The sequence below is a fragment of the Thunnus maccoyii genome, chromosome 22 (assembly GCF_910596095.1).
Source record: "Thunnus maccoyii chromosome 22, fThuMac1.1, whole genome shotgun sequence".
In the NCBI taxonomy this organism is placed as follows: Eukaryota; Metazoa; Chordata; class Actinopteri; order Scombriformes; family Scombridae; genus Thunnus; species Thunnus maccoyii.
Window position 1 is genome coordinate 762,245 of NC_056554.1, and position 20,930 is coordinate 783,174.

General features: G+C 42.4%; 1 protein-coding gene across 1 annotated transcript; it reads right to left on the reverse strand.

Moving 5' to 3' along the window:
• Positions 1 to 693: 693 nt before the first annotated feature.
• pelp1 (proline, glutamate and leucine rich protein 1) lies at positions 694 to 20,748 on the reverse strand. Its single transcript, XM_042400534.1, has 19 exons — positions 20,607 to 20,748; positions 20,333 to 20,397; positions 18,407 to 18,512; positions 18,094 to 18,243; positions 16,313 to 16,384; positions 16,091 to 16,150; positions 15,736 to 15,892; positions 15,308 to 15,440; positions 13,825 to 13,912; positions 13,624 to 13,712; positions 13,354 to 13,467; positions 13,023 to 13,173; positions 11,933 to 12,086; positions 11,784 to 11,839; positions 11,414 to 11,547; positions 7,435 to 7,537; positions 4,921 to 6,588; positions 3,148 to 3,459; positions 694 to 929 (listed from the first exon to the last, which is right to left on the reverse strand). The coding sequence occupies exons 1-19, from the start codon at positions 20,745 to 20,747 to the stop codon at positions 837 to 839; spliced, it is 3,846 nt and encodes a 1,281-aa protein (XP_042256468.1). The 5' UTR covers position 20,748; the 3' UTR covers positions 694 to 836.
• Positions 20,749 to 20,930: the final 182 nt, after the last annotated feature.

Here is a 20,930-nt window from a genome sequence, read left to right on the forward strand (position 1 = left end):
CTGATGAACACTTGATAGTCTCACTGTAAAGAGTAAGTTCACCTAAAGTACAAACACTTTCTTCTTTTTCTCTCTAGTTGTATCTGTCTGGTAAAATAGTTTTGGTTTTATGTGTCCAGCTTTTAAGATTTCTGTCTTCACCTCAGTACAACTGTGGTGAATGGAATTTAGTTTGTTTTGCTCAAGACAGGAAAAGGAAGTTCATTATCAAGTTTAGTATTGTGTTCTTCCAAAGAGTTTCCTGATAACAGACCTCATTTGTGTGACCTTATGTAAGGTGAAACCTGAGTTCATGTTGTGATGCAGGGGGAAAAAAAGCAATGTCAAGTATTTTTTTTTTACTTTTTTTTTTTTATAACAAAGCATATGACAGTGATGACAAAACATAAAGAGCATAAAAGATACATATAATTCAGAGAAAGCCACTTAGGACACTACCTGTAGGATAATATGCACTGTATACAAGAACAAAGGCTAGCTTTCTGGTAATACCTTTCATATAGCTTCACCTCAAATGCACTGACTTCTTTTAGCTCATGTACTAGTTCTTATCAATTACAAGCTGGGTGATGTGACACAATAAAATGTCTGACTTCCCTTTCCCGAAATATTCCCACATCCCACATCATGTAGTTGGAAGTTAGCGATAATGTTAAAAGTAAGAAAACTGGAGGCCACACTTCTACCGGTGTGAACACTGTGATGAATGACTCTGATGTAATGATGAGAGATGTTTGAAAAAAACTAAACCTTGAAAATGTCACTAATGATACAGTATCCTAGCAGTATCTGCCGTATCCGTGGTAACTTCACATCAGTTCTGGGTTGGCAAGTGTTTATGAGCGGTTGGATCCAGAAGCACCGTCTTCATCGTCAGGCGGACAGGCGACAAAATCAGCCAACATGGAGGCCATGGCTTCATCATCCAGCTGAGGGACACATGACAAGAGAGACAAGCGATGAAACATGCTGTGATCTGTCGTTAGGGAGGAGCCTGATGCTGAGGGAGGGGAACTGATGGGAAATGTTTCTACATTAATATTTTAAAGCCAACATGTATAGAATTTTAAAGTGATTATGGCATCCTTCAAATGATTCTGATGGTTTTGGTTTCAGACAGAAAAAAAAAGGTACAAAAAACTCAAAATTATGAATTGATTACTAAATGCATGTTGGTCTTCTGCAATTATTCCCATGTAATTCATTCGACTTCATACAAAACTAACTACAGTAAGTACAGCACGTCAAAGCTGAAGCAGGAAGCGGGTTGAGTTAACAACAGATTCACCTTCATTTTCTCTTCAAATGAAGTTTGTGTAACCTGGACATTTGTATGGTGACCTAACTGCAATTTAGAAAATACGTACAAATACACAAAACAAAAGTATAGTGAGAAAACACGACCAAATAGAGAAACACACTGCAAATATTTGGTTGTTTTCTAGTTATATCTTTGCTCACACAGCAAACATGGCAAAGGCTGTAGCTTCAAAGTGCTTAATAGACATAAAAATGAAAAATGTGTGAAATAAATGACACTTGAAAATTAGACTACAATGTCTTTATTTATTTTTTTTGGCTAAAACTAACAAAAACCAAATAACACTAAGACAAAACTAAATCAAAATCAGGTGCCAAAATCTGGCTTAAAAGTACAATTTACATCTGCAAGAATCCTGTTACCTTTACATTGTATGCCATGATTCATGTTGCCATAGCAACATCAGACACACGTAGGGCTGCAACTAATGATTATTTTCATTATTGATTCATCTGTCATTTTCTTGAGTAATCGATTAGTTGTTTGGTCTATAAATGACATTCTCAAATGTCTTGTTTTGTCCCAACCAACAGTTCACAATCCAAAGACATTCAGTTTACTGTCATAGAGGACTAAAGAAAGCAGAAAATATTAAAATATTCACATTTGAGATGCTGGAATCAGAGAATTTGGACTTTTTTTATTTCTTAAAAAATGACTCAAAACGATTAATCGGTTATCAAAATAGTTGCAGGACAAAGGAGTCTAGTGCACACGCCAGTCAGAGGGTGAAGCCCGACTCACCTGCCCAATCAACTCGCCCTGAAAATAGATGGCACTAGAGCGTCAGGCCCATACCCGGCCTTTGCTGGCAACAACAGTTGAGAAGGCTACGAGTAGAGGAGGGCGTCCGTGGTGAGCACAGAAGCCTAAAGCGCAGTCTGGATGGAAGTGCTGCAGGTGCAGATCTTGGTGGTGGTAGCAAATATTCAAAAGGCCGTTTCAATGGTTTAATAGTTGGCAACAACTGATACAGCTCTTGACACATTGTTAGGAGTAAAGGGGGCGGGGTTTATAGTTCCTCTTTCTTCCTTTCCCTTTCCTAAACTGGACTGGTTTTCATTGAGAAGATAACAAGGGGGTGTGGTTAAGCTGCGGGTTGATAAAAGGACGTCACGGTGAGGTGCGCGCGCAGCCACTGGAGTAACGTGATGCGGCTCAGCTGGGAAAGCGTGAACATTGAAAGTGATACGAGTTGAGTTTAAGCCCAGAGAGACGTCCCTTTTTTAGAAGCGTTCGAGACCTTACAGCTTCACACCTTTCCTGCACCCGGACCCTTGAGTAAAACCAGTTTTGTTCTTCGGGGACCCATCCCCCCCCCAACCACCAAAAACTGAACTGAACCGCCAGAAGGAGCTCGCGGCTCACGAGAGCAACGCCCAGCGCTGGCGAGGCTGAGTCGGAGGGACTTGAAATGCTAGTCGGCGTGGAAACCCGATAAGGTAACCCACCTCCAGACTGTCTATCTCTAACATTGGAAACCAGTCCGTCTTCCTCTGTGTTCTTCCACGTTTTCTCCCTTTCTACACCCTCCAGGTTAGGACTAGTATTGGTGCTTAATACTGAATCCACTAGACTTGACTAGTCTGTAACAACATGGATTTGTTATGTGGTTCTTTTGAGGTTATTATTTCAATTATTCAATTAGTGTTCTTGATTTTATTTGAATCTAACTGTAATAATGGTAAATGGACTGCATTTATATAGAAATACTTTGCTGAGTAAAACATGTTTACCTACATAAATCTGCAAACAATGTGGTTCAAAATCAAGTTTCCTGCACCTTAAATGATTATATCAATGTGAAATTAGTCATGAATTTTTACCTTTTTCTTCTCAGGGGTTTGTCCCGCCTCGTCTTCCCTGTGCACCTCCTCTCTCTTTCTTTTCACTCCTTTTCCCTCTTCTCCGTCACTGTCTCCCACTCCTCCCTGTGTCTCCTGCTGTTCTGCTTCCGTTTTGTCTCTTTTCTCAGCATCCGTCTCCACTTGCTCTTCTGTATTCAGGCCTGTAGAGGTTTCGGGATCTGCGGACGACGCCGAGTCCCCCTCTTGAATAGCTGCCAGCTGTTCCTCTTGATGACTGGATGGCTGGTTATCGTTCACACTGGCTTCCTGTGTAGGTTCATCCCCTGGCTCCTGTTGAGAGGAAGACCTCAGTTTCCTTGTAACAACACTATAACAATACCGGCTTCATTTATCAACACCAATGGAACAAAAACACGCATAATGGAAGAAAAACACAGATAAAGTTCAATAGAGAAACATTCTGGGAGTCAGACCAGAAGTTCCATTTGAATTTAATCTACTATGTTTTTGTGATCTAATGTCTGCTGCCATCACCTAAATGTCAACTAGAAGCTGGATGAAGGAGGAGTAGTCATGATAAAACACTGAGACTTATCATCCTAAGATGCTCTGTACAGTTTGACAACATAACTAAGTGTAAAAGTGGATGTATGTTCTTTCAGAGCTGTGAAGAAAGAACATGAGGAATGTGAGGAACGTACTATTAATTCATTGGATTGAAATGTGCTCTATCAGGACAGGTATCAGGATATGAAATGATCTATATCAGGATTACACCTGATTCACTTATTACAGCTTAACTTGTCAGCATGTACATTTCAAATCAAAGTTCAGCTCCTTTCACCATACTACAGCTCATTTCTATGCTTATTGATGAAAAGCCACTTCAAGTCCTTTCATAGACTCATTATCGGGGCTTGCTTTGTTTTATGAATCCTTCTGTCCTTTTCTGGATCTGTGCGAGTACTTTAACGCTCTTCAGGCAGGATGCTGGAAGCAAAGTGCTTGTCAGAGGGTCGGACAGTGTCTGAAACCACCTCTACCTCTATCTTTCCACAGTGGCATGAGACATACTGAACCCTTAAGTGACTCTTCACCTCCTGTTAGTATGACTTTTATCTGACCCTATGTATTTCACTGATTTTGGATGTTGGACATGGGACCTAAATATTCCATAATTTGCATGTCATTTTAGGTAATATGTTATAGCCCTTCTTGGGGGGACCTTTAAATACAAATAATGGGTTTATGGTCAAGTTTGGAACTGTTCCAGATGTGGTATGTTGTGACACATAATATGTTGTGAGGTAGCTGTCAACCACTTGATTGGAGGGCTCCCTACTGACCTAGTGCCCATGGAAAACCTATGTTATTCATGTGATAAGATACAGATGTGTAACCCCATATAAGCTATGCACCGACAGGGGTACGGTGCCCAGACCATCTTTGTACATGGAATGGACCCGATGGCCGTCGTCTAATAAACGTCTACAAAATAAGAACTTCGTCAGCTCTTCCTTTGAACGATATCATCACACATCCTTCCTTTCACCTCCTTTCAGCTAAAACAATTTTACTACTTTCAGTTCTTATACTTCCGCTGACGCTTAAACTGCTTGCACTGCTTATATTTCAACAAATGGTAATGGTCTTCTCACTGATTACAGCTCCTTTTTGTTTACATTTCTCTAGTCGTTTCTTTATCCTTCCATCATGTTTGTATGTCAAACTACTTCAGCGCTCTGAAGTTGTCCGAATGCTTCAGATGTGACATAAAGTTGTGATATCTACCTGCTGATTCGGATTAGTTGCGCGTTCTTCTGAGGCGGCAGTCAGCTCCACTTCATTGGCTCCTTGCTCCCACGAGCTAGTCTCCTCCTGCAGTGCTCCTCCTCCTCCTCCTCCTCCTCCTGCTGCTGCTGCTGCTGCTGCTCCCCCTCCCTCCCTCTCCGTCTCCTCCCTCTCCTCCAGCGCTCCTCCGGTGACGCACAGGATCTGGGGCATGGTGGGGTCGTCCATCCTCTCGCTCTCGTCCTCCTCTCCCTCCCCTTCCCTCGTCTCCTCCAGGACTCCGATGCTCTCCACCTCCTGGACCTTCATCCTGTCCTCTCCGAACATCGCTCTGTTGGTCTGGATCTCCTCGATCCCTCCTTCCGCCTCTCCCTCCACGCTGAATCCAGCCATCCCTCCTTCATCCACCGTTGCTCGGAGCACCTTCCCCTCCTCTATGCCCGCTTCTCCTGACTTGTCCTCCGCTCCCTCCAGAGGAGGTATGTCCCCATCCTCCTCCTCCTCCTCATCCTCAAGTTCTTCTCCCTCTTCTTCGTCATAATCGTCATACTCCTCCCCGTCATAGAACTCTTCCTCTGCGAAATCGCTCACCTCGTCCTCCTCGTCCATCCCTTCCTCGTCTTCCTCATCTTCCTCCAGCTCTTCGTCATCCTCCATGTCCTCCTCCTCTTCCTCCTCATCATCGGTGCTGTTGATGTTGATGACGGTGGAGTCTTCGTTGCTGGCGGGTGGTGGTGGGTGCTGGTGGACGTGCCTTCCCTGCTGGCTCAGCTGGTTCTGCAGCTGGTGCATTTGGAGGGGGATACCCATGGGGCCTGGCTGGCCTTGTGAGGAGGGCTGCATCAGCATCTGCTGGAGCTGGGGTCTGCCAGGCAATGAGTCCCCCAAACTGCCAGGTGGAGCTGTGAGTGTGCTGGAGTTCAAAGGTGGAACAAGGGAGACCACTGAGGCGCCGGAAGGAGGGAAGGAGTTAATAGGGGTGGTGGAGGTGGTGAGGAGGGGGGAGGAGGTGGCGAGGTCATTGGGGAGGGAGACTCCGTCTATTGTGGTTGTTGCTGCTGTGGTGGGGACCATGGTGACAGATTCACCTCCTGGTAGTGTGACAGTAGCACCCCCTGGTGCAGTGGAGGACAGGTTCTGGGAGTTTGCTGCTGCTGCTGCTGCCGTCTCATCCTGCTGGTTCTCCATGTTGAGCATCCCCGGAGGAACGATGACCACGCTGTCGTCTGAGTCGCTGTCCAGAGAGATCTCCACGTCCTCCGCTTCCTCTTTGTCGTAGCGGACAAACACGGGTCTCTGCCCCTCTGGAGGGCCCAGCCCAGCGAGGTCTGGCTGGTGGTGTGTGTGTGGAGACAGGATCATGTCGCCTGGCCCATGGCCCTGGCCCGGCAACCCCGGAACAAGGGAGAGGTGGTTCTCCAGAGAGCCCAGCAGGGAGGTGGAGCCCAGGCCGAGGGAGTGACGAGTGGGGAAGGGAGGACCAGGGGCTGGGCCTCCTAGGAGGGTTGGCAAGGTGAGTCCAGGGGTTGGTCCCTGGGAGGAGGAGAGGACGGGAGCGGTTGGGGTGGGTTTCAGGGCGAGGGGTGGTAAGGGGAGTGCGATGGAGGGAGTGCGAGGGTGGAGGAGGGCATTGCAGATGGTCAGAGCCTCAGAACAAAATGAAGACACCTGACAGGGAAAAGAGGAGGGAGAGTCATTAAAAAATTAATACAACAGACAACAAAATAACCAGTACAGACATCAGCAGAGTACATGACACTCTGCTTCAGTGTGTGGTGCTGTTTGCATATTGTGCATTATCAATTTTGAAAGCTTTGTATCAGCATAGCGGGGAAATCATGTTTGGCATCCCGACCCTTCCTGATGGATGCTCGGCCCTCGGGTATCTTTATCAGACCAAAAGGCATACTGCATGGCTAACAGCTGTAATTTTCGCTGTAGGACAATTAATATGTCACTTTATGAAGTTTTAACATTTTTTAAGGCATGAAATTAACCATTTAGATTCCCAATATGTGGTCAGTTTAATCCAAATAACGCCTATTTGGAAATTTGCTCCGACATTTTCGGAGCTGTGAGGAGCTGCTGGCTGGGTGAGACCAGGTTGGCATACGTCATGAAGCACATGTCGACAATGTTTTTGTAATTACTCAGCCGGAAGGAGAAGACAAAAGTTACACATTGCAGGTTTAAGTTATATTTGTTGAATTTCCCAGGGTTCATTTTTGCCTGTTTCATGAATATTTTTGTCAATAAACATCTCCTTTTTTTTTGCCCATAATTCAGCCTGCCAAACTGCTTCTTTAACATCCCATCAAAATCTGAACAACAGATTTTTTATATGTATTTTTAAACAATTCCATTTTATTTAGATATAGAGCTGGTTCCAATTCAGATCTGGTTCTCAATACCCAACTCTGACCAAAGGACTGAGTACTGAATAACACACTTCCACTACTGTCCATTGTCTCCCTCCCTCCCTTAATCATTCTCTCTCTCCCTCAGAGCAGTCACCTTGAGGTTTCGGTCGGTGCGACAGTTGCTGAGGATGGACACAGCGCAGGTCAGAGGTGGGGGCCAAAAGGGTGATGGGACCAGGACCAGAGCCAGCAATAACCTGCAAATCCACACAGACAAAACAATTACGTAATTTCTACACTGACATTACACTATACAACTCTCTTATAGGTTAAAATTCCTTATATTGATTATAATCATTTTGGTTATTTTGCTATTGATCAATATTAAATAGGACATATTCAGCACATTTCCAGGTCAATATTTATATTCTGGGGCTCTACTGGAATATCTTTGCATGATTTACAGTTAAAAACTCCTATTTATCTTATACTGGCCCTTTATGCAACCCCCTCAGTTCAGCCTTTGTCTGAAACAGCCCATCGCTCCTGATGAGCCCATTCTGTTCTGATTGGTTAGCTTCAGGAAACTGCAGCATATCCAACTTCTGGCCACTCGGAGGCTACGTCAACAAACCATGAAACAAACTTTAGTAGCGGGTTTCACTATTCAGTGTTTCCCACAGAATTAGATTCTATTTGTGGTAGTAATTGACCAGGGGGTGGGAGGTTCAATTTGCCGATGACAATTTGATGAGATTTTTTAATAGAATATTTAAAATGTGCCTGGAGCTAGTGCCTTCATAGTAGAAATGAACGGGGTATTATTGTTACGATTTTAGCATTTAATTTTAAAAAATGCGGTAAAACAACAATCATCACGAAGAAACCTAGAGACTCATTGTACATTGCTGATAACTGCTGCTAACAATTTGATTTGATTATTTTATGGAAGTTTGAAGATTGCTACTATGGTTGTGCTTTGATATGTGATTATTAAAAATGCTGCAGTGAAAGGACAAGAAAGTAATGACAGATGTATGTATTTCAACAAAGCAAAATAAGACAAAAAAAATGAAAACTTTCCCCATTTTAAACAATCTTTGTGGCTATTCGAGTATAGATGTCTGAGTTTATGAGGTGCACTGGAATGCAGCATGAAGTCTCACATGCTTTGCTGTACAAAGTGATGTAGATTTTAGAGTTTATGATGTGCACCTGAATGCACCATGAATTCCCTTGTTTTTACAGTCTATGGTCGGCGCTTTACAAAGCGATGTAGACACACAATCGATCTTTAAGTGTTTAAGGTTTTAAAGTGGAGATAGTACGACCGTGCCTCTCAAGTGTAGATGGTGTGATGTGATTGCAGGGTAAGCTCAGAGAGAGAGAGCTCAGAGCAGGGTGTTTGTGTGCAGCACAGAACGAGTTGGTGCAGGTTTTTGCGTCTGGGAATACATCACAGAGACAGAGCATGAGAGCAGGGCGCGCAGCTCCAAAAATAGATTGACGGGCAAAGTTTTATTGTGGCGGTCTGCCACAAATAAATGAATGTATGGGAAACATTGCAATTGTCCTTGGGTGTGGCACGTCAGCTCTATAGAGCCCCCTAGCTACTTATTACATTTCTGACGTGCTAGGGGTGCTTGAAACTTTGGAACCATACCATAAGTCCAGCAGGAAGTCAGCCATTTTGAGTTTACTTTGCAATTTTTTCCCCAAAGTGAGGCAATTCACAGGCATTGCACTTTAACAAACTCCTCCTAGAGATTTAACACGAACAACTTCAAATTTGGTAGGTTACATCCAAAGATCTTTGCAATGTTAAATTGTGAAGCTTTTGAGTCTTCATGAAACACCCTTGGTGTGGCATGCTGGTCAATTTTGCCCAAAACATGAAACAGGAAGTTGTTGTAACTCCACTGCACATTGCCTTATGTTCCCCAAATTTCTCATGCTTGGTAAGAGTCCAAGCCTGAACACATCTACATGTCAATATTGAGTCATAGTGCTCCCAACTTACAACAGGAAGTCAGCTTTATGTGACAAACATTATCTGATTTACATGAAATTTACATGGTGTGGTCTACGATATATACAGCAACATGATGAATAATTAGTGGGTGTTCTCTAGTGCCACATAGTGAACACAGGAAGTGACATTTAACTCCTATGTGCAATGTCCAATATTCATGAAAATGTATATCCATATCAGTTGCCCTCTGGTAAATGTATTGCTGCATTAAAATTTCAGTTATGTAGTATTGCCTATGGGCAACAGGAAATGAAACCTAAATGACACATAGTTCAGTGTACACCCAATTTCTAATATGTCATCTCCAGCACCACATGCTGCCCACAGTAAATAATATTCTACCCATTTACAGTGTCCATTAGTCCTGAAAATTGAGAGCCATGTCAACCGACCTCCAGTAGTGATACCACAGTTGCCGCTACCTCTGACGCACACAAAGTGCAAGGGCCTGTTCATTGTTGCTTGCAGCTTTCATTGTTTTGATTTTACCGATTCAAATGCAGTTTTGGAGGTGCTAGGGGTGCTCGAAGAGTTTTCATGGAACGCTGTCGAAGAATTCAAAGTCAAAACAGCTGATTGAGATTTCCTAATTTGACCATCCCAATTCCCACTCATACATTCAAAGGCGTCAGCCTTTCAACAGCCGGCAGTCACACTGCAATTTCTTCAGAAATTGCCTTTTCTAGTTAACTTCTAATATCTAATTCCATAAGTTTATATTTTTTGTTACCACTGGTTCTTGTGATAAAGTTTGTATTGCTCCTCCCAGATGGGCGACAAATTAAAGGAAAAACCCACATAAAGTGTTTTCGTAAAGTGTTTGGCCACCACGCGCTGCCAGAGCAACTTAAATGTGCCCTGGCATTGATTCTACAGGTCTCTGGAACTCTACTGGAGGGATGGACAACCATTCTTCCAAAAGATATTTCCTCATTTGGTGTTTTGATGGTCGTGGTGGAGAGCGCTGTCTAACACATCGGCCTAAAATCTCCCGTAGGTGTTCAACTAGCCAAAACTGGGCCTGCTCAGCATATTTTTACATGCCACAGAGCATGATTGGATGTTAATTGCTTGATTGTACCAGGCAGTGCACCTGTGTGGAAGCATCTGCATTCGGGTTTTTCCTTTAATTTCTCACCCGTCTGTATTTTGGGGGCATTTTGCCTTTATTTATAACTGAAGCTAACAGGAAATGAGGTGAGAGGGAGAACGACATACAACAAAGGTATCTGCTTTGATTTGAACCAGGAATACTGTGTCTTAAAGAGGACCTATTACGCTCATTTCCAGCTCTAAATATTTATTTTTGGACTCCACTAGAGTTCAAAAACCTCCTTATTTATCTTATACTGACCCTTTATGTAGCCCCTCAGTATAGCCTTTCTCTCTTTACAGTCCGTCTGAGCTCCTGTCTCTTTAAGGCCCTCCCTCCCGATGAGCCCACTCTGTTCTAATTGGCCAGCTTCCCTACGGGCAACATGTATCGGAGTTGTGTTAAGTTGCTACTGATGCAAACCCAACATTTCCTGCTTTACAGGAAATGAAAAATGTTCCTTACTTAATCAGCTGATACCAGTCCTTTTCGCTCACAGGGATTACATATACATATGTTTAACTCATTATTTGACACATTGGCCACTTTCAATATGAACATCCGACATTGTAACATATTATATATATGACTGAAAATAAGAAAAAGCATAATAGGTCCCGTTTAAGCTGCATTCAGACTGAAAACAGCCCTGCGTTAAAACAGTGCAGGGGCTGCGTTGGTGGGGGTGTGTTGTAAAGGTACGATCCAGGAAATCCAGTTAAAGCTACAGATTAAGTGTCTAAAGCATCAGATGCCAAAACACTGCAACACCCCAAACTTTGTGCAGTACGTGGTAAAAGGGCTATATCTCTCACTTGGTTCTTTCTGTATTGATGTAAACCTACTTAAAATTAAAGCTGAGAATTGGCACTTTAATGTAGTATCCATTATTTTATTTCATATTGAATGTGCTGAAGCACACAGCCTTAAGAACAGAAAACGTTGAACTGTCCAGATACTTACTGTCTGAACTGTACTTGGATTGTGTGGTGTGAGCGAAGGTGCTACCTGTATAGTTCTCGTCGGGTGAGGGCACTACCATACTGCCCGCTGACGCCGCCTGCAGATTCACAGGCAGTGCTGCTGCTGGACTGCTGCTGCTGCAGACGCACACACAGCGGCAGCACCACGTCATGGAGACGCTATGAGAAAACACACACAGACCAGAAAACAGGTTTTGAGAATGAGGTATCCATTCTTAAATGGGCAGAAAAGGGGAGCTATCAATGTCATCATCTTGTCTAAGAGCATAACATCCACAGTAAACCACAGACAATTCCAAACATAATGATTCTCCACAGCGCCCAGTCCAGTGCTATTTATGAGAGTGCAGGTTTTTTACTACAGCAGCTCATTGCACTGGTCAGCTCAGCCTTACCTTGTGTATATCATCCTTTAGCAGTGTACCACTCGTCAGTATGATGTGTCTTAATGCTGTAAAAAAAAAAAGAAAACATCTGTGTGATTAAACCAAATTTACAGAAGACCAGCACACCATTCTGTCATCAGACTGAGGCAGGGTCTCACCCCTCAGGGCTGAAATGCAAGTATCCTGATTGGCCAACAGGTCTCCTTTCCTCTGGAGTGACGGCCCCACTGAATCTGCCATGACCAATGGTTTTGTCCTCCGAGGGCCTGGTTTCCCTCCAGGAACCACATCAGCTGACAGACCCGCCCGGAGCTGGAGGACAAGCCAACACAGAGAGCTCTTTTTCAAACTTAACAACCTATAAGCTGGAGCTTCCCCTAACTTTAACTTGTAAGAACATGTAAAGGTCTGGTTCTAGGTTCTGCACTGTTGGCATCCACTGTGTTTTACCAACCAAAATGTAATAAATATACATAATGTTATAGGAAAGACGACACTGTATCAAGCATTGTCGTTTTTAGGGGTGCAACTAACAATTATTTTCATTATCGATTAATCTGTTGATCATTTTCTCAATTAACCAATAAGTTGTTTGGTCCATAAAATGTCAGAAAATGGTGAAAAATGTTGATCGCTGTTTCCCAAAGCCCAAGGTGACGTCCTCAAATGTCTTGTTTTGTCCACAACCCAAAAGATATTCAGTTTACTGTCATAGAGGACTAAAGAAGCCAGAAAATAATCACATTTGAGAAGCTGAAATCAGAGAATTTGGACATTTTTTCTTAAGAAAAATGACTCAAAACGATAATCAAAATAGTTGCCGATTTATTTAATTGTTGACAACTAATTGATTTATTGACTAATTGTTGCAGCTCTAGTCATTTTTATGTTCTGTTTGGTAGGTGAGTGTGTTGAGTGCAGTACAGTTGTTGGACAAACATCAATGGAAAGCGTGGAACCAATATAGTTTTTCTTTCACATTTACAGTCAAAAGTTTGAACACACTTTCTCATTCAAGGCAATGGGAAGGTGTATCCAAACTTTTCACTGGTACTGCACATGCAATGATTTTTAAAAGGTCATTACAGTATTTACATTACATTACAGTCACAGCAAACAGACACCTGCTCCTACAAACTACTGGTACCTACAGGTTTTGAAAAGCTGATTGCTAAAACAAGGTATTTTTTGTGTAAAATATATGGTTCTTAAGTAAATTTAAATGAACTATATGGAACTTGAACTCACCTTGACAGACTCTGCCCCTGGTGTGATGTCACCGATCAGGTGGCTAAAAAGGAGTTCTGAGTGACCGGGGCTTCCCTGAAGAATGCTAGCAGAAGCTCCAGCCACCTGGACCCAGAGCTCTAAGGTTCTGTACACTGACACCCGCACAGAGCTGCAGGAGGAACAAAAAGAACACCAGAAACATGATTCAAATTCTTCAGCCACCTCATCACAATCTCAGGTTACCACATCATCAACACCCTGCTGGCTCCCCCGTTTTGCTTAAGGATATCTGAATAGCTTCAGCACATTATCGAACCACAACTGTGTATCAACCAAGTCTGTCAGTTACCTGTAGGCTCTCTGCTGTCCCAGGCTGGCTTCAGGTAGAGGTGTCCAGGCAGACAGAGTTTGGGAAAACAGCCTTTGTAGTACAGCTGCATACTGAACCATGCCGCTACGTACACTGCAATACATACAATACACGGTGTCAACATCACACAACCATCAACACAACATTTCAACTGCTATGTTGTGTACTTGTATTCTCAGAATCATCCAGCTACTTCAAATGATGTCTATGAACTTAAAAACAAAACAGTGTATGTGCATCCCTACTCACGCTGTGATAAGAGCTGATAGGACCTCCAGTGTGTTGGTGTGTATGATGGGCAGGACCAGTAACCTCACACTTCCATCTCCTGTTAAATTCTGACACACAAACACACAAGCTCTATTCAAAACATGGCTTTTAGTCCCTTTTAGTCAGACATTGATGATAATTGTGGAATATTGAGTGTGTGGTGTGTGAGTGTGTGCTCACTATGCTCTTGGAGCTGACAGCGAGGGCCCGACACACGAGGTTGAGTATGGGTCTGACAGGCAGACGCACAGCTGAGGCTGGATCCACCCTGATAGATGGAGATAAGAGCGGTAAACACAGGTATGAATTAAAGCTGTTTTTATTGTATGCATGTAGATGTCTTCATGCCTGGACTCTTATCGGACGTTGCAGGAAAGAGTTAAATATCACTTCCTGTGCCCACTATGTGGCACTAGAGAACACTGTATATATCTGTACACTGCTGTATATCATGCGTAGATCACACCATGTAAATTGGATGATGTTTGTCATGTAAGGCTGACTTCCTGTTGGCAGTAGGTGGCGCCCTCCCTAAGCCCAAGACCCATATCAGACAACAAAATACTCCCCTTCTGACACGTGTGCCAAGTTTGAAAACTCAAAAGCTTCACTATTTAGCATTATCAAGGTCTTACAACTTAGCTGAACAAATTTTTGGTGGATCTGGTTAACTTGCTAGGAGTAGTTAGTAAAAGTAAAGGGTTTATAACTTCCTGTTGCTAGTAATTAGCGCTATTACTACGATTCAATGTTGGTCTGTACATGTCAGACCGGGACTCTTATCAAACATAAAATGTGGGAAAGATCTGATGATGTGGAATCAACTTACAATAGTTTGTTTTTCATGGCGAAATTCAACACGTTGCCACAGCAAATGCGTTCAATGAAAACTCAAAAGCTTCACAATATAGAATCCTCAATGTCTTAAGACTTTCCTGACCAAAGTCGAGGTGGATCTGGTTAACCTGCTAGGCAAAGCTCGTAAAAGTAAAGCACCTGTAACTTCCTGTTGCCAGTAAGCGGCGCTATGGCTAAGACTCAATATTGACATGTAGATGTGTTCAGGTCAGGACTCTCATTAAGCAGGAGAAATTTGGGGCAGGTTGAATGATGTATATTTGAGTTACAACAACTACTTTTTCATGACGAAACATTTGAATTTTCTGCGTCACCATGGCAACAGATTACAATGAAGTCACAATTTTGATAACTTTGCATCGCAAAGATCTTTAGATGGGCCCTAATGAAAAACTGTCATCCTCAAACTGGAACTGTCTGAGCAGCTTTGAATTAAGGCTTTATATAAATGCAGTCATTTACTATCATAATGATAACAATATTGATATTTGGCATTTTACAAAATCTGACAAGGCTATATTGGCTAATATTAACTTTCTTTACATAACCCATAACATGAATACACATTTTTGATAGGGTTTCCAAGAAATGTGCTGGTCATTTCACTGTTGAGAAATAAACACTGCCCTCTGCTGGACAAACATCTTTGCTTTGGCATTTCCAACCAGAACTACTGTACAGTAATGGCTTAGTACCACTGGAGGTAAATAAGAATTTCTTTAGTGTTTTGGGTGAACTGACCCTTTAAGTGGATTTTCTCCTTTGAGGTTGTGTTCACATTGTAGTGTGTATTTGTGTGTTGTACCTGAGTGTGTGTTTGAGAGCCAGGCAGACAGCTGTGTATCTGTGCTGGAGCTGCAGGAGCAGAAGGGGATCTGATTGGTCGAGATGAGGAAAGGCCAGCTCCACCCCTGGACCTTCATATTGCACCGTTCCATCTGTCACATCAAACAGCAAGTACTTTTTCACAAACTGCCGTGACAGAGCATAATACACATGTGCACAGATCATGGCGAAGACAAAACTAAAGAGCTTGAAAACACAGACGGGTAACAGAAGCCGTAACCAGCAGAAAGCTGAAGGATTTACTGGCTGGCGTACATTTGCATTTTATATAACAACTTATGACATATCAGCTGTGTAAATGAGCAGATCTATTTCCAGTACAAACATTGTCTTTGTAGCCACTGTGTTTGTTCTGTATGGCAAAGGGAATAAGCATAGAGGATGTACCTGTTTCTGAACCCTGGTAGATCTGAGACAGCAGGCCATTGGCTGAGGCCAGGAGGCAGTGAATCTGACTGGTCCATCCCTCAGCTCTACCAGCACCCACCCCTCTGTCCAATAGCCCCCCCAGACAGGGGAGGCGGGCATAACACTGACAGGCCACCTGACAGAATGGAAGGAAGGAAGAAGACAGAGAGACAAAAACAAACAGCTTGAATTCTGATGCTTCACTTCCATTTGCTGTATTTAAACCTGGTCCAGAGTCTAAAAAAAACAAAACTTATATCTTCTAGATAATCAGAAATCATGTAAGGTAACTCCCTACATTATGTTCACCTCAACACAGAACACAATTACAAACCTCTTGTGTTTTCTTGTTAGTACTGTCCATTTTGGAGAGGAAATAGGCTCCCAGTTTGTCCTGAAAGACAAAAATCACAGCTCAAATGACTAAATATGTATGATCTAAAAGAAAAGTAAAATTTACACAAAGTCAAAGCCAAAGTTTCTACATCCAGAAACAACCCCTTCATTTACTTTTCCTCCATTTCTCTGTCTTGTGTCTCTAGGTAGTGTGTCTTACCCTGAGAGATCCACAGGCTCTGGGGTAGTAGGTCATACAGGCCGTCATTCCCTCCATGGCTGCCAGCTCACACTGACACATCACAAGAGGAAAAGAGGGTTTCAACAGGTTAGCATCAGGACTGCAGCAACTGTCAATTCATCTATTGATTACTTTTTCAATTAGTCGATCGATCGTTAAGTCCTTAAGACACTGTAAAAGTTTTGACGACCCAGTGGGTAGCGCTGAAAAAAAAGATACTTTAGCCGACAGAAATGCATGCTGGGACTCCAGGACGTTTTCACCAGACCTCTCATTTTTCTACAAACAGAAACGTATGCCATCAGAATTAGAGGTGTCAGGATTTGATTTGATTTAAACTTTTTTTTCCAGTGCTGACGGCTATGCCATTGTTAGAATATCCAGTCTTGATTTGTAAAGATCAACAGATCAATGGTTTTATGCCCTGACAACTGTCATTTACATTTTCAATTTCCTCTTCAAAAGGATAGGCTACATCATATCAAGTGTGATATAAGTGCTATATTTTTTGGGAATGTAACGCACTAATTTAAATAATTTATTTAAAATGTAATAACAATAACTTATTTCACCAGTCAGTTGGGAACAAACTGTTAAACCACTAGATGGCAGAAGGGTACTTTACAACAACAGTTTCCCAACCTGCAAAAAGCCACCAGGAAACTAAGTTTATGTGTGTTGCACTTTGTAGACGGTCCCTGTGCACCTGTCTCACAGTCTGCTGTAAAAAGAGACTAGCATTATTAGTTCAGCTCTCAGCCCTCAGAGGACGGCTCGTTGTGGTGAAAATTAGGTTTTAGCTTGTTGTCTACCTAACTATGGAAGAAAAGAGGTGTTGTTTGTGTTTTAACAACATTTCGCTTATAAGTTATTGATCCAGTAATTTCTGAATCTGTCATTATATTTCTAACTTTACATAAGTGTGTAGCATATCCTACAAATTGTGGTTTTTCTGTCAGCGACACGTTCGTTGTTTACACAACTCACGGGGGGAAGGCAAATGTTGCCACACCTGTGACTTCAGGGGAAAAAAAAGGAGGATTCTCCAGTTCTGTTGTTTCTCCATCGTCTCCGACTCTGGCAGTGGTCACGGTGTCTCGAAAAAGAAATGCAGCTGCAGGCTAGCGGTAACCTACGCTGTGTCGTCTATGAGATGCTGTTTTTTCTTTTCTTCAGACGCGTGCGAGTAGGCGGGGGTGAAGAGGAAGAAAATACAGGGAAAATCGCCGATTCTACTTTTGATTTTTAATGGTTGAAACTGAACGCTCATTTCCATCGATTTTTGATTTAGAATCGAAACCGTGAAACTCTTGATCAGAATCACTTGAAAATGCTCTAATCACATAAAAAAATCTACACATAGTGATTTCCATTTTCTGTTAATCAACTAATCAGTTCGTTCTTTCAGCGCGAGTTAGTAAAGAGTGACAAAAAAGGTTGTGTTGCCATGGCCACATGGTGATGTGACTATGGCTTTGCTACATTTGGCTGTGTGCTTGTAATATAGCTGCAAGGTCAGAGAAACACTATTAAAGTGCAGGCAGCATATAGAACTGTGCCATTCAGGTTTTGGAGCACCCAAACAGTCTTAAAGATATTTGCATCTCAAGCCAAATGTAATCAGTCAGATGAAGTTCTATTTTATTAAGAAGAATTTTAAGACTGTGTTGTCATGTGGCCCTTCAGTCACGATCATCTAGCCCCCAGCCACCTTGATTCTTCCTCCTCATTACTTGGAGGGCCCTGCACAGTTCCCTCACCTCTGTCTTGAGGCCCAGTAGAGATGTGAGGATACCCAGGACGGAGTTGAGGCCAACCTCTCTGGCCAGCTCTGCTAGCTGGGACGAGTACTGCAGCAAATCCTTCAGAATGTTCACAGCCAGCTGGATGGTCTGAACCGGAGCCTGAGACTGTGGATGACAGCATCCACATACACAGAGGAAAGATTGTTGAGCTCTGGGAGATTTTCAGGCTAGTTAGTTAGTCATATTTAGATGTGATAGAGGAGACAGACTAATGAAGAAGAGTGTGTGTGTGTTTTTGTGCATTCCCTCGCATGTGTCTGGATGTTACCTGTATGACCTGCTGCAGGGAGCGCAGCCAGGAAAGGCAGTGTTGCTGGAACAGATCACTGGAGCTGTCCTTAACAAGAAGGGAGAGCAGGCAGAGTCCCTCAAACCTATTCAAAAACACACACACACACACACCATTCCTCTCATTAATCACAATTCACAGTGACCTTAAAAAACAAAACTATGAGTGTTGGTGAAATTCTCAACTTTTCAATGGGACTTTTGCACATCCCAGGAGCCTAAAACAAAAAGGAAATATGTAGACAGTAGACTGAGGTCGAGGGTGTTATTTAATACTTAAAGCTTAATAATCAAAAAGGTTTTACTACAAATACTTCAAATGAATATATTCATTCATATGGTGAAGAGAATCTAAGGTCAAATTTCCACTTACTAATGATTACAAGACTGAGCTTCTTGAGAATGAAATCAGTGAAATGTGATTGACAGCTCTGAATCATTCAATAAGTTGCTTAGCTCCTCTTCACCATATGTTGTTCTCAGAAGTCAAGAACAAACATCGATGCACTTTTTCATTCAAATCTACATTCATATTTACATAAACTTTGAGGGGAAAAAAATATGATAGGAGGACTTCATCCCTATGCTTCACCTTTATTTTGAAATTTTGAATGTGAAAGTTTTAGTTTTGTTGTTAGCTCATAATAGACATGAACAGGCAGAGGCATTTGTGGATGCATTGTTTACAGAGTAAGCAATAAGAGAAATAGTTCTAACACCTCGAACTGTAACTGTGGATTTTGTTAAGATTTGTTTCTCAAATGCCAATTTTAACCTTTCAATGATTAGAGCTGGGTATAATTGTTCTCCCCCCAAAGTGTGTCAGCAGCATCACTTATGAAAAATAAGTACCATCAAGGAACGGAAGTTAACACTGAATGGGTGCTGTTTCATAATCTTGATTACTTATTCTTTGATCAGACAGTAGATTCAAATCACAAATTTGGACTGTATTTTATTTAGGCAAAGTTCTTGTACAGTGCTCATGTTTAGACATGGTGAATGTAGGCTTTTTATTTAATGTAAGGGGTCAAAATAAAAGTGTCATTTTGGTATTAGTACCCAAACTCAGTTATTATATTGGCACAGCAACTATTAGAAAAAAAATCTAATGATACCAAGCACGATCTTAGAATGAAAATGCACCATATCTAGTTACATAATGGATCTTACCAAAAGTGATGCCAACTGAACTGTGGGAAATTTCCCTTAAGGCTGTGTACCTGTTGTCTGTATTCTAAAACTTTAACATGCTCATAATAAGAAGTGTTTAAAGTTCCCCTCCAGTCAAAAATGTGTTTTCTTTACTATTCTTACAGTTCCTACAGAGCTTCTCTGTGCAGAGTTTGTTTACACATTCATCTGCTTGAAAGTGGAATATTTCTGTGTGCGCACCGTCAATTTGACTAGTTTGGAGCCAATCGTAGGCCAGTATACAACTTACACAAATGTGATGTGAAAAGCCTCCAGTGCACATACACTGAGAATGCACTTTACAGTAAAGTAGGATATATCCTGTGTCTGACAGGAAAACGTTTGAAATAAACATGTTTGCACATTCCTAGGTTCTGAATTTTTAATGAGGTAGATGAAGGAGATGCCATTTTAAGGATTTTTAACATGGTGGCTCAACATTTTTTGTGGAAAAAAACGTCAGACACAATTTATTATTCCAATCAGAGGAAATGTATATATATGTGTCCTAAAACATGTCTGGAGGGGATCTTTAAATTCTGCCCTTTTGCTACATAAGGAAACTCTAGAAGAGATAAGCAACACTGACTGAGGATAACGATAAAATCCCCTGACACACAAAAATGAAACAAAAACATCACATTATGCTACTCTTGACTGAAATGTTATGATAGATAATATTCCAGTTAATATGAAACATTCATTTTCTCACTTGGTCTTGCTCGAGCCCAGTTTGGCATTGCTGAAACCCACGAGACCCCCAACGGCGCTCGCGCCCTGCAGAGAGATAAACACAGGTGTGAGTTGATAGTGGACAACAACAGGAACACCTGACCCCCCCTGTGTGACACACACAGCCCCCAAATGTCTCCAAACATTAGCTCAGTGGACTACAAAGCCCCCCAGCCTGCAGCAGCAGCACAGCGGCAGCAGGCTAACAGGTAACTAGCTTCCGAGCTAACGTGCTTCCCTGAGCCGGGCTCTACCTGTGTCGGGAACACGCCATGTTCTCTATAGTTGGCCAACAGAGCAGGTAAATACTCCGGACGCTGCTCTTTCAGAACCGACACCAAACATTCTGTTAGTCGCATCGCAGATGGGCCATGCAGCCAAGCCGATGTAGCCATCTTGCCTCTCTGCCAAGCGAACGTCACCACTATGCGACGGGGTGACGTCGATTGAGTGAGCTCTTTGTTGTTGTACACTTGTGCAGCCTGAGTCTCGTGAAGGTGGACCGAGACGGAAGATTTAGATTGACTCCTGTGTGCACCGAGCTGAGCGGTTAGAGACTACACTGTGTGTTGCTGAAC

Excerpts from the sequence above, each read along its gene's own strand:
- pelp1 (XM_042400534.1), bottom strand. The coding sequence starts at position 20,747 with ATGGCTACATCGGCTTGGCTGCATGGCCCATCTGCGATGCGACTAACA. Across the intron at positions 18,244-18,406 it reads CCCTGCAGCAGGTCATACAG|TCTCAGGCTCCGGTTCAGAC; the intron begins GTAACATCCAGA and ends TGTCATCCACAG. Across the intron at positions 930-3,147 it reads AAACCCCTGAGAAGAAAAAG|CTGGATGATGAAGCCATGGC; the intron begins GTAAAAATTCAT and ends TGTGTCCCTCAG.